The sequence below is a fragment of the Convolutriloba macropyga genome, chromosome 12, assembly GCF_964194025.1.
Source record: "Convolutriloba macropyga chromosome 12, txConMacr16.3, whole genome shotgun sequence".
NCBI lineage: Eukaryota > Metazoa > Xenacoelomorpha > Acoela > Convolutidae > Convolutriloba > Convolutriloba macropyga.
This window is the reverse complement of record NC_134479.1, coordinates 39,827,197-39,840,536: the sequence shown is the minus strand read 5'-3', so window position 1 is coordinate 39,840,536 and position 13,340 is coordinate 39,827,197. Positions and strand designations below refer to the sequence as shown.

At 36.2% G+C, this 13,340-nt stretch overlaps 1 protein-coding gene across 4 annotated transcripts in view; it reads left to right on the top strand.

Annotated features, from left to right (window-relative positions):
- LOC142350661 (uncharacterized) overlaps positions 1 to 13,340 on the top strand; it is a 35,526-nt gene that overhangs the window by 14,780 nt on the left and 7,406 nt on the right. For 3 of the 4 annotated variants that reach the window (XM_075402577.1, XM_075402578.1, XM_075402579.1), the window contains exon 2: positions 12,630 to 12,908. In XM_075402577.1, coding sequence (XP_075258692.1) covers positions 12,719 to 12,908 — 190 coding nt within the window. In that variant the 5' untranslated portion in view covers positions 12,630 to 12,718. The remainder of the gene's footprint in view (positions 1 to 12,629; positions 12,909 to 13,340) is intronic. The other variant, XM_075402580.1, reaches the window with a different exon arrangement.

The window sequence follows — 13,340 nt, the reverse complement described above, 5'->3', positions numbered from 1 at the left end:
GACTTATACGGTGCCGTACTACGGCCGTACCAAGTTTTCCAGGTATGGGCAACCTGGAGTTTTAATGCCATGTTAAGTTATAATGTAGTTAACCGCTTTCTGTAGAACAAAACACAAACTGGCTAGAAAGATGCACAAAATGCTGTACTCATCATATTGGTTTTAATCATTAGAGATAAATAATTCTTCCGATTCGCTGCGTCTGATATTTATGCACCAATTCCATTCTTAGATAATCTAGTTACAACATAAAAAGATTATAGATAGACATCATGCTATAACACTACGAGCTTCTTTGGGCGTTGTTACGTTACCTAAGGAACCTTGTTAGCCAATGATTATTTTAAAATATTGCATTTTGTCAATTTCATTTGAAAGACTCGTAATTATTTGTTTCTCGCAAAAGTGACCCATCCCCACGTTGGCCAAACTTACTATACTTAGTAAGGCCGTAGTACGGCACCCTGTAAGTCTTTGATCGAAACCGCACTAAGATCTTGTTAAGTTTTCTACGGGCCGTAGTAAGGCCGTACTTAGATTTCTAAGTTACCGTACTAAGGCCGTACCAAGATTAATAAAGTGCCATACTAAGGCCTTACCAAGATTAATAAGGAATTTAAGCTAAAATAATAGCTGGAAAAATGTCGGAAAAGGCTACAATCAAGTTGAAAAACCGACTTTTGAGACTTTTCCAGTATGTTCTGGTTGGGTTTTCCTCCTCCTTTCTCATCCGGGCTGGGGACCGGCTACGGCTGAGTTACAAAAAAAAGCTATAGGAGAATCGAGCAGAGCACTAGATAAAAAAGTTACGCTCTAAAAGTTCTCCAAAAGAGACAACTTTATGGTAAAATAATTCAGAGAAAATTGCCGGAAAAGGCTCCAGTCACGTTGAAAAACCGACTTTTGAGACATTTCTAGTATGTTCTGGGTGTGTTGCCCTCCTCCTTTTTCATCCGGGCTGGGGACCGGCTACGACAGAGTTACAGACTAAAGCTACAGGAGAATTGAGCAGAGCACTAGATAAAAAAAACTAGGCCAGAAAAGCTCTCAGCGAAGCAAAACAACTTTTGGTGCATTTGAAACGTCACTGAGCACCCTGGATCAAAAAAAGTTTTTGCACTGGAACCTACACAAAAAATGGAACTGCTACGTTGGTTTTTGCCAACTTTTGACAATTCTAAGACCATTTGAAAAAAAAGACGTTTTAAAATAATATTTTCAAATAAGCGAAAAACCTCAACTAAGAGACGAACTTTTTTGTTTACAAGCTAAACCAAAATTTCTTTTTGCACTTGGATCCACACAAACAGTGGGTCTCCTACGTTGATTTTCGTTAGCTTTCGACAACTCTACGACAGTTTAATGTTTAAAACAGTGCAAATTTTATTTGATTCACTTTAACCGCAAACCTTTTGTTTTTCCGAACTTCAGTACACAGCCAACAATTTTATGAGACATAATACTTAGGCAATGGTCTACTTTTGAACAAAATCTCAGTTTTGACGCTTTCGGCGGATTTCTGGAGTTTTGCAACGTTTTTGTGCTTGATTGATGACATGAATTGCAGAAGATATCATTAGACTTACAAAGTTCGGTACGGCCTTACAAGGGGCCTAACAGTTTTTTGTTATTTTGATTTGTTTCAAGGTAAATTTTTTGACCGTCAGGCTTACCTGCAGAGCAAATTAATGTTTGAGAACAATACCTTGGGAAGATAACAAAACTTGGTACGGCCTTATACGGCGCCGTACTAAGTTTTGTAATTTTCCATAGATATGAAAGGTGCCAAAAAGTAATGAAAAAAAGACTTTTATGATATAAGCGTTTTTTCTAAAACGGGTTTTAGGAAGTAAAAGTTTACAAATTAGTATCTACATCAATTTGATACGGTGCCGTAGAAAACTTATTACGGCCTTATACGGTGCCGTACAAAGTTTTGTAAGTTTTCTACGGCAGCTTATAAGTCTTAGTAAGTTTTCAAAGTTTCGTCTAAGTTGGGCAACTTGGGTCCACCTAATTCACTCACTGTGATCAACTTTGTATCAAATATAACATGGGTAGCGAGTTTTTGCATCTAAAAGTCTGAAATAAAAGCAGCTGAAATTGGATGTTTCTTTAGTAAAAACAGAAATGGTAGCCACAACTTTTAAAAATTTTGAACAAAATTTATCTATTGACCTAATGGGTCTTCAAAGCCTTCAGTTATTGCTGATCGTAGTCAACTGTTCAAAATAAAGACAACAAGAAGGCTCGGTAATTCCCACTCGCTCATCTACATTCTTTGTTTAATTTTCTACCAAAGAAAGAACCAACTAAAAGTTGACGATCTCGTTAAAATTTCAGCGCTTATCCAAATATTGAAACCGGCCTTGGTTGGGCCATAAAATTTGTGGTCATGGATATGGTACCCAAGACATTATAAATTTTTTTTCATGAGAACTTTTTTGATCGCCGTTTTTCCCCCACAGGATGTTGTGAAAAAATTTTAAGAGTCAAAAATTAGTTTGCACAATGAATTGTTATGATCTTGGATGGGCCATAAAAGTCCATGGTGATATGATAACCAGGACACCATAATTTTTTTGCTGAAGGCCAATGGTAACTACGATAAAAATTGTTGTACTACGTGATCCGTCATTTGATCCGTCACTTTTAAGTTTTTTATGGTCTTATGTATGGCATCAACGGAGCCATACAACAATACATGTCTTACGTATGGTTACCAGGAAACATTTGTGGTGTTCAACCCGGGCAGATGCAATATTTTTGGAGCTTATTAATGAGTGAAATTGATTTACATTGTTTCCAATTTGTCCGTGGTTGTTTTGTGCAAAAACTCCAAACAATTCCTTTTTTGGCAATTTGAATTAGACAGTTGACTGCTTATTGATATTTACTTAAAATGTTGGTAAAAATAGCTAAGATTTGTTGACTTAGGATTCAATAGAGAAAAATTATGATAATTTAATGCAAAAATAGCAAGGCCATCAAGTAAGCTGATGTTTAGAACTGAATACCCAATTCACCATGGCTCGGATCGAAGTTACCCCCCTGATTTCTCCCAAGCTGATGTAAAAGTAGGGGGTAATTGTCAATGGGTAGTAAAACTATGTACGATTAGGGGTATTGTGGGGAAATGAGGGGCAATGGGGGAAGTGGGCGAATTTTACCTCTCAATAAATACTGCTTAAATAGATGCAAGATTTGGGGGGTATTTTTTTTTTTTTTTGGGGGGGGGGGGGGGGGGGGAGTGGGGTAAAACGATATGAGATCAGGGGGTAAGGGGAACATAAACACCCCCAAAAAGTTATTAACTTTTGAAACCTGTGAGTGTAATACATAACCTAAAAAGTTAACCACCCTTGTAACAAAATAAAACAAATCATCAACCTTATTTTTCATATATTACAAACATCGATTCAATTCAATTATATGTTTTCATTTCGGAATCAAGCTGTTTAAACACCAAATTCTATATGTTTTTCCTATAGAAAAAAAACAACTTTTAGGCGCCTCCTATCTTACTATTTAAATAAAATTAAATTATTTAATTTTTTTTCAAGGAAATCTTTTGTTTCTTGCGTTAGTGTTAATGAAATCTTTTTGTTAATATCCAGTGTTATTTTGTTTCATTTTGGTTTACAAGGACAAAGACTGACGAACAATCCCCAATTATTAAAAAAAACTAACTAATCGTTCCGCATTATGGGCCTCTAAGCAGCGTCGTCTAATCAGTATTCGGAGGAGATTTTAGTGCTCTTCAGATTTCAGATAGAGAGTAGCTTTAGCATGTAAAATGCCGCTTTCGAAGTGAGAGAAAGCAGGTTTTTTGAAATGTTTGGTAAATTTTCTACTGTTTTCACAACTTCTGTGTACACGAAATGCTTTAGTTTACCACTGCTAGTAGGAATTATTATTTAAAATTCTTTGATTTCGAACTGTATAGGAGCTAAAAATTTAATAAAAATAATATAAAATGAGATGTTCCGCTCTTTCTTTGCCAAATAGTAAATTATTTCTTTAGCTTAAGTTGTAAGTTTCAAGGCAATTTTTTAAATATCATAAATGAAAAGCCATAACTGTTTTTTATCGAGTCTGTCCGTATAAGTTTTATAGGTTTAACTTTAAAGTGAAAGTTTTTTGATGCTAATATTATATTCTTTTTTGACAAATTTTTAGCCTTTATATCCAGACCTCTGGTTCTCCGTTTTACTATTTTTTCTCCGCCTCGTCAGAAGCTTCCTTTTTAAAAGAATATTTTTTTTAAAAAAATGAAAAGTCAATTGTTCTGTTTCTCTGCAATATTTACTGAATTTGGCAACATTTGAAGATAGTACTGCTATTTCACCATTTTTTAAAACAGTGGCGGGTTTTTTAAGTTATCATCTGGTGTTTTTATGCTGTTTTAAAACAAATGAATGATTGATCTCAAGTGCGAATCATGACAGTATGTCCTTTTTTTCCACCTTTTTATTTAAAACCCACGGGTTCAGAAAACTCTGATACATTTTTGTCGGAAATTTTGGCGATTATTTGAGTTCCTCTCAAAACTATTCCTGTTTGTCACTTTTTCTGAAATTGGTTTCATTAATGAAATTGTAAGTTTTCTAACTGCAGATGCTTTGTTCTGTTGAACAGGTGTAAAATTGCATTTGTTTTCTGAAACGTTCGACGTCATTCGTTTTCAATGCCCCCTTGAAATTGCTAATATTTCCTTCATTACAGGTCCACATAGTCACTTTGTCGTTACTTATTTTAAGGTATGTTGTATACTGTCTTAGTGCGCTTATTGTCATCTGCTTCGTAACATGCATTCTTCCTGTGATTCTGACATCGCCAGAGTTTCATTGCGCGAAGCGTTATAAGATCTTTTCTGTTCATTTTCTCATAAAATGAGAAAGCTTTCATTGCATTACTGAAGTGCAGAAACTCCAATTTTAATGAAATCGGTGAGTGAGCCAGGCCTATAGGTTTTTTATTTTGATAAAAATTGCAGGTCTTGTTGTTCCGCCTATTTTTGTCATTCCCTCAGAGAGATCATTGCATTATTTAGACCAAATTTTTGATAGCTCTGTTAAGTTTCATGATATTTTTCCTTTGAGTGATTTTAACCACAAGAATATTCCTGTAAAAAGCAATTAATATCAAATAAAGTTAACTTTGAATTGATAGTCAATCGAATTGACCTCAGTTTTTAAAAAATAAGGTTCTCACAGATCAAAACCATCATTGCAACAACGGAAATGGTTTTGATTTCCATCAACGGAAATCAAAACCATCATTGCAGCAAAAAAAGTGTTGTCGCACGAACACACTTTTGTTAGTTTTTCCCTTAAAAATTGGCACAAATTTCATTCTTGATTAGAATTTGCGTAGGCATTGTTATACTCAATTGCGATGGATGAATCCAATTGAGTTGCGAATGATCGATTACAATTCTGAGTGGGCAATTGCGCCGCAAGTGGCGAGCTAATTATTTATATTTGAGTTGTTAGTATCTAGAATGGTCAATCGCGGTGCGATTGGCACTTGTCGAAGTTGCTGAGCTAAATTGAGAAGCGGTTTGCAAGATTTAAATTAAACTGAATTCTGGAGTTGCAAATGGGAGACTGAGAGATTTAAGTGATTACAAATTAAGAAAAGGTTTGTTCAACTCAATCACGAACAAGGAAGCAACTTTCAGACTTGTTTATTGTATGAACAAATGAATTTCCTGCCTAGACAGTATGAACAGACATTACTTTGCTAAAAATGGGAGGAAACAAACTTAACTGAAATCAGAACAGCACTTGCCCTTCAAATGGAACTAAAAAAAATAATTTGCACTAAATACGGATATGGATATGTGAACGGTATCCATTGCCGTATGACTTTTCCCCCCCTTTGAGAGAAAATAAAATTACTAATTAAAATCATAAAATTACTAATTATTCATCGGTTACTAAATAATAAAATATTAAATAATAAGTAAAATATAAGAGTTTATCAAGTTTGATGATGTTTATTCGGTATCAGATTTTTCTTCATTTTCTGCTTGGAAAACGGTCATCTCCCTAGGCAAATTTTGGGGGTCCTCTGTCCAATCCGATGAATTTCTTGTAGAAGTTTCTCCAATGTCTTGTTGCTCGTTTTCTGAATAGCCTTCAGTGTTCCTGACATTTTCTATAATAGTTTGAGATGACTTCTTTTTCAGCATTCGCTTACTTTTTCTTACCGACGAGGTGTCCGAGTCAGAGGTATCGCTAATTGTGAGCTGTCTTTTACTCAATTTTTTCAAAATAGTCGTTGGTGAATTTATGAAGCCATTTGCGTCGCAGATGGGCCAGTTGCATCAGAGTTGATCGATTGTTGTGTGTATGGTGAGATTGGACTGAATTGCAGAATTTGCGTTAGATCGGGCCGATTAAGAAAAGCTTCGTCGTGTTTTGGATTTCTTTTCGGGATTCTCATTTTCAGGGATCTGGCTACATTACTCGTGGAGGAAATACACGATCTGCCTGATGAGACTACACTAACATCGTCAGACTGTTTTTTGTTTCGCTTCATTTTCTTATCCCCTGTATTTTTTCCTTATCAGATCCCGCTTATGTTTGTATATTTTCTGTTCAATGGTCTTTTCGTTGATCCTTTTCGGCCGTCTTTCGATATATTGTGATAGATCAGTGTCCCGTTCCGCACGCGTATCGAATTTTGCAATGTCAGAATTTCTGGCTCGTACCTCCTGTCTATTCGGTTCCTTAATTACGCTGGTTGTAGGGCTCACTTTGCAAACTGTGCTCCCAGGTGCCAAAACTTCGTATAATCCATCCAAGTTTTTCTTTTGTCTTTGGTTTTCGTGGAGTTTTCGAGCCAGCTTTACTTGGATGCTACGTTCGGAGCAGGGAATTGATCTAGAAATTCCCTCCGATTTAATCAGACGTTCTTCTCCGTCATTTCGTTTGTCCTGTTCACCTCTTGCTCTAGCACTCGCGGCACAAATGACGCGTTCAATTTCCGTGTCCGAACAAAGGGCCGTGTCTGCCCATTGTTCCTCTGACAGGTATGACCGACCCAGAATTGTATCTTCGGTTAAATAACATTTAATTATTGCATTATAATTAAGATTTTTACTATTGGATTTAGTAGTGATATTTGATATAGGTGTGTTACATTTCCTACCAAAGTGTGCCTCAAATGGTGTGATGTTTAAGTCTTTTCATTAGATATTCTTAGTCGTTGTATTATTGCTTTAAGTGAATTTTCTAAGTCAAATTTTTTATTTAATTGAGATTTGATGCAAGATAATTGACGTTTAATTGTTTGAATAATACGTTCTACTAACCCAATTGCTCTGTGATCATTTGCTGGTGCATAGATTGGTGTAATATTAATTTCTGTACAGAATGTTTCAAACTTTTTTCCTGTAAAACATCTAGCTTGATCTAATATAATAGCTCTAGGTACTCCGTGTTGAAATATATATATGTATTTATTTAAAAAATTTATTACATTTGGACTTGAAGCGTTATTTACTATTTCTGCTGTGGGATATTTTGAATATCTATCTATACTTGTAATAAAATATTGTTCTACGCCTTTTTCGTTCAAAATGGGACCGCCAAAGTCTATTTGTATTTCGTCATTTGGTTCACTACATTTTGGAAGAGGGGCCCATTTGCGGTGCGGAATTACTGATTTAAGGTTCTTACCAATTTCCGTGCATGCTTTGCACTCACTGGTTTTTGCCAGTATATCTTTATGTATGTAGGGCCACCAAATGTTTTGTGCAAGTGATAGCATGGCAAAACTTCCGGGATGTGTTGAATGGATATCTTCCAATACCGCGTCTTTAATTGCCTTTGGGATAGCTATCCGCTGATCCAAGCACACACAGCCGTGCTTGACACTCAAGTCCCGCCAATATGAAAAGAGATAGGGACTTATCTTTTACAGTCGGTCTGGATCGTTCCGAATAACACAATCCCGAACCTCCTTGAGGATTGCATCTTTGCCTGTTAGGATGGCCAGGAACTTTTTGCTAAAGACCTTGTTTAGAGTCTCGGTGACCAATATATCGTCTGTCTCCTCAATCATGCTACCAGTGGGCGTTTTTGTGTTTGAGGTAGTGTTGGTTCCTGGCGTAGATGGGGTTGTATCCGAAAATGTCACCCTTGCTTTGGTTGGTATTGATTTGGATCGGGTAGCTTTGACTTTGGACATTGTACTAATAGAGTTGACTGAATTATCCAAGATGCACAAAATTTGTTTTGTGTATTTCTAGTCAAGTTATTTGGAGGATGAATTTGGGCAAAAATCGAGTGATTCTTGTGCAAGTGGTTTTTTTACTTCGGAATTTTTGTTTTCGCGCTATATTTAGCGTTATTTGGTGGATTATTTGACTTAATACCATTAATGGGCTTTATTGGGGATAATTGTTCAGAGTGTTCACATTCTTTACTGTCTGACATTTGCACTTCTTTAGCAGCGAATTTGTTAATGGAATGTGAATTATTAACTTTACAGTTATTTGGTGCAAATTGGATTTTTGTAACTTTAAGTGGCATTTGCGATGCAATTGGATGTATAAAATACGGAATAGATTTAGAAGTAGTAAGTGTTAATTGCGTCGCGAATGGTGTTTTCGGTAGTGAAGAAAGTGATTGCGATGCAAATGCTTTATTGCGTATATGTGAATTTGAATTTTGTAATGTAGGCAGTTGCGGCGTGAATGGCCGTTTTAACTTGTGTGAGGGCCAATTTGACTGTAATATGCTAGTGAATTTTTTAGTTGCATTTTGTTTATTGGTAATCAGGTATTTCATAGAATCACGAATTTTTGAGATTGTTGCCACAACAAAGTGCTCGTCATATGTAGAGATCTTTTTAGCTCTCGCATATTGATTTCTTGAAATATAGTCGGCGAGACCCATTTTTGCACCTGGCATATGTTCTATTGTGAAGTTGTACGGAAGTAGTCTATCTATCCATCGTGATAATCGGCTGTTATACGATTTGTTTGATCTGTGTTCTTTGAGTTTGGACAGAAGGGCTCTATGGTCTGTTACTACAGTACAATTTTTTCCGTACAAATAGTATTTAAAGTAGTCAATTGGCCAAACTATTCCCAATAACTCCAATTCATTAACACTATAGCGTTCCTCTGTTGAATTGAGAAATCGTGACGCAAATGCTGTTGGTTTCCAACCGTCTGGTGTATTTTGCTCCAATGCGGCCCCAGTCCGGAACGAGAGCCATCACATTTGACTCTGACATCCAGTTTTGGGTTATAATGGCTATTTTCTGTGCTATTGGCATTTTTTTTTAATCAGATTGAAATGTTTTGTGTGTTCTTCTGTCCAGATAAACTTTTTTGATTTTTTGAGAAGTTTTCGAAGTGGGTGGCATAATTGTGCAAGATGTGGTATGAATTTACCAATATAGTGTACTGACCCTAAAAATGATCTAAGGCGTTTTAGTGTCGTTGGTGGTGGTATTGCTAATATTGCTGCAGTTTTACTTTCTAGGGGTAAAATTCCAGTGTGTGTAAACTTATAGCCTAACCATTCAATTTCAGTTTTTGCGAAATGGCATTTTTGAAGGTTAATTCTTAGATTATCATCATCTAACTTTTTTAAACATTTGAAAACATATGCCAAATGGTCTGCTTCAGTGCCAGTACTGACGATTATGATATCGTCCAAGAAACAATACGTGCTTTGTAAACCTATAAGAGTGTAGTACATAGCTTTTTGAAATTCTGCCGGCATATCTGTAAGACCATAAAAACCAATTTTGAATCTATATGTACCCGTAGATTCTCCGCAAATGATGTTAAAATTACAGTGTTTTGCTGTGTCGTGGTGTAATTTTAATTGGCTATAAGCATACTTTAAGTCTAATGTGGTGAAAAACGCTTGTTGGCCATTTTGTGTGTTGGTAGGGTGCTGTGATATTGTGTCAATGAGCATGTCAATATTAGGCATTTGATATTTATTTTTATGTATGGCTTTATTTAGTACTCTGGAATCTAACGCAAATTTTATTGATTGGTCTTTCTTTACTGTGATAACGATCGGGGAAATGAAATGTTCATCAGAGCATCTAGATAGTTTTTCGATTTGACCTTCAGTTTGTAATCTTTCTAATTCCACGGACACTCCAGGTTGAAGATTTATCGGAACATGACGACCTTTTGATGCTTTGCTGTAAACTTTTGGTGAAACTTTGATTTCGCTACATGTGTTTTGGACAAACCAATTCTTGATACTAAATGAGGAAATTGCGTCGCGATTGTCTCTTTAATTTTACATGTAGAGGTATTAATGTTATTAACGCATTTACCATTATCAGGTTGTTGTTGTACCACTGCAAGTCCCAGGGTTGTGAAAAGGTCTCTCCCGATTATGTTTCTGTGCCCATCTTCTACCACAGTCAACACTGCTGTTTTATCTTTCCACTGATTGTAGGTGATTGTGGTTTCCAAATGTCCAAGAACTTTTATGGGTTCGTTTAAAAAAGTTTTCAAAGTTCTTTTGTCTTTCGTGTCGGTCCACTTTGCAGATTTAGTGGTTTGGAGTATTTTATCTGCCAAAGTTTCCGTTATGATGCTAACTGCACTACCAGAGTCAATCATTGCTAGCGCCTTAACTTTCCCCAGTTGTACCTCTACATTTAGTGATTCCAGCTGATGTACTGAGTCTGACGAAATCAGCGCCACGTAATCATTTGAATCGCTATCATAGTTTGAGTCATACACCTGTTCATACAGTTGTTGGTAGCTCGTTATGTAATTAACAGATTCTTCATCATCACTCTTTTCGGGAGACTGATCGATTTGATTTACGTTCGGTTGTTGAGCTTTCTGTGTTTGTCCTGGTGACTTTTTTGGTTTGCGACATTTTCTTGCGAAATGACCAGTGATGCCACAATTATTACATTTTTTTTCCATTCGCGGGGCAAATCTGTTTATGGTTATGACTCCAACGAAGGCCGCAATTCATACAAATGCTTGTATATTGGTAATTCTGAGGTACAGTTGCGTATCGTGTGAAATCTCGCTTCGTTTGTTGGGCATTCGCGTTGCGATTGCGTATTTGGTGATTGTTGATTAAATTCACAGAGTTTGAGCTTGACATCAAATTCTGGTTTATCTTGACATGATTCTGCACTCCCATCTCCATTTGTAAAGCTATCTCCAATGCTTTGGATGGCTCGACTGTTTCTTTCAACAGCTCTTTTTGAGTCTCATGATCAATCATATTTAATATGAATGCATCGCAAATCAGAGTACTTTCTTCACTACCTAGGGTAAAATTTTCTGCTAATTCTGTGGGGCGACCATAGAAACTTTCCACAGATTCTCCCTTTTGTTGCTTACAAGAGTAGAAGACAAAGCGATCATAAGTTATGTTACGAACTTTCGTGAATGAATCCTCCATTGCCTGCCACAATTCTTTGAAAGGTTGTTTCTCTATTTGGAAGTGGGGGTGTTTACTCTTGAAAATTCGTCGTCCTTCTGTTCCAATACTCAAGTACAACAGTGATATCGCTTTTTGTTCGCAAATTTCCACGGTTTATCTCCACACAAAATCCCAATCTCATCAACCTTTTTACAGCGATTTTGCCAATTGACTTTCAATTATTGATTACGGACTTTCCGATCTCGTTCCGTCGCTTGTGTACGGTTTTCTACTGGTTCTTCATAGGTTGGTTCGGGTGGGTAAGTTACTGTTGATGGAGGATCGTTTAACAGATTGTCTAATTGAATTCCCTCTTTAGCTAGTAGAGCCAATTTCCACTGTTGTGTCCATTTGTCCCACGTCAGAGGAGGTGTTGCTGTCGGCTTTTCCCAAAATGCTTCTATGTGAAGTGGTGTCTTCTTGGAGTCCGGTGCTGACTGCGCCATGTTATACTCAATTGCGATGAATGAATCCAATTGAGTTGCGAATGATCGATTACAATTCTGAGTGGGCAATTGCGCCGCAAGTGGCGAGCTAATTATTTATATTTGAGTTGTTAGTATCTAGAATGGTCAATCGCGGTGCGATTGGCACTTGTCGAAGTTGCTGAGCTAAATTGAGAAGCGGTTTGCAAGATTTAAATTAAACTGAATTCTGGAGTTTCAAATGGGAGACTGAGAGATTTAAGTGATTACAAATTAAGAAAAGGTTTGTTCAACTCAATCACGAACAAGGAAGCAACTTTAAGATTTGTTTATAGTATGAACAAATGAATTTTCTGCCTAGACAGTATGAACAGACATTACTTTGCTAAAAATGAAGGAAACAAACTTAACTGAAATCAGAAAAGCACTTGCCCTTCAAATGGAACTAAATAATATAATTTGCACTAAATACGGATATGGATATGTGAATGGTATCCATTGCCGTATGACAGGCATTTTTGTTGTTCCTCAGAGAACTCGAATGCTTTCCTTTGCCCCTCAATTCTTCAAAATGGAGTAAAAAAGCAGTTGCTAATTTTGCCCTTAAAAACACAAAATTTAATGCCAAGAAGCGAATTTCTGCAATATATAGTGATATGATGCATTGCGAATAGTCCGCAAATGTAGATTAAGGCGAGCTGCATTGATTCAATTTTTGGAAAACATGCAATATTCTTCAAAATTTTGAATTAAAATTCTGGAGCAGTTTAGCGCTGGAAACAAATCACTGGACTACACGGATCACCAAACAGTTTTTAACAGATTAAAATTACTTCCATCACCAAACAGATTAAAATGCCGATTCATTCTGCCTCTGCTTTGAAATTATTTAAACGGTGGATTGCTTTCTTCGCACTATTAACAATATTGAGGGTGCTCTATTATCATGAGCACTCTGATAATTTGGTCCAACGAAATCCCTTGGAGTCATCGAACCCCCCGGAATCCGGAAAACTTTGTTTGGATGCTCCCTGGAACACAACAGGTAATGTGTCTTTTCACATTGCAAACCTTTAACTGCTATATATTTCAAAGCACCACTCAAATATAATATTATAATTTGATATATTTCAAAGATTTGATATTGATAGCAACGTTTTTCAGATTCCCGTTTCAAACACTTGATGTTTTATTATTTTCTGATATATGTTAAAATTCTTTTGCTGTTGTTATCCTATTTTTTATTTTAGTCAAAATATCGTCCTTTTTGTTGTCTTCAAGCTTTCATGACTACGAAAAACTCGAAAAGCCTGAAAGCAATGTAAAAAACGTTAAATTAATTAATTTACAAAGAACAAAAGGGTAATAACAGAAGTGAATAACAAAAACAAAAAATGAAATTGCTTAGAGAAGGAATCTAAAAAAGGTTGCCATTAAAAAGGTTGCCATTAAAGGTTGCACCGCTAAAAACTGATAT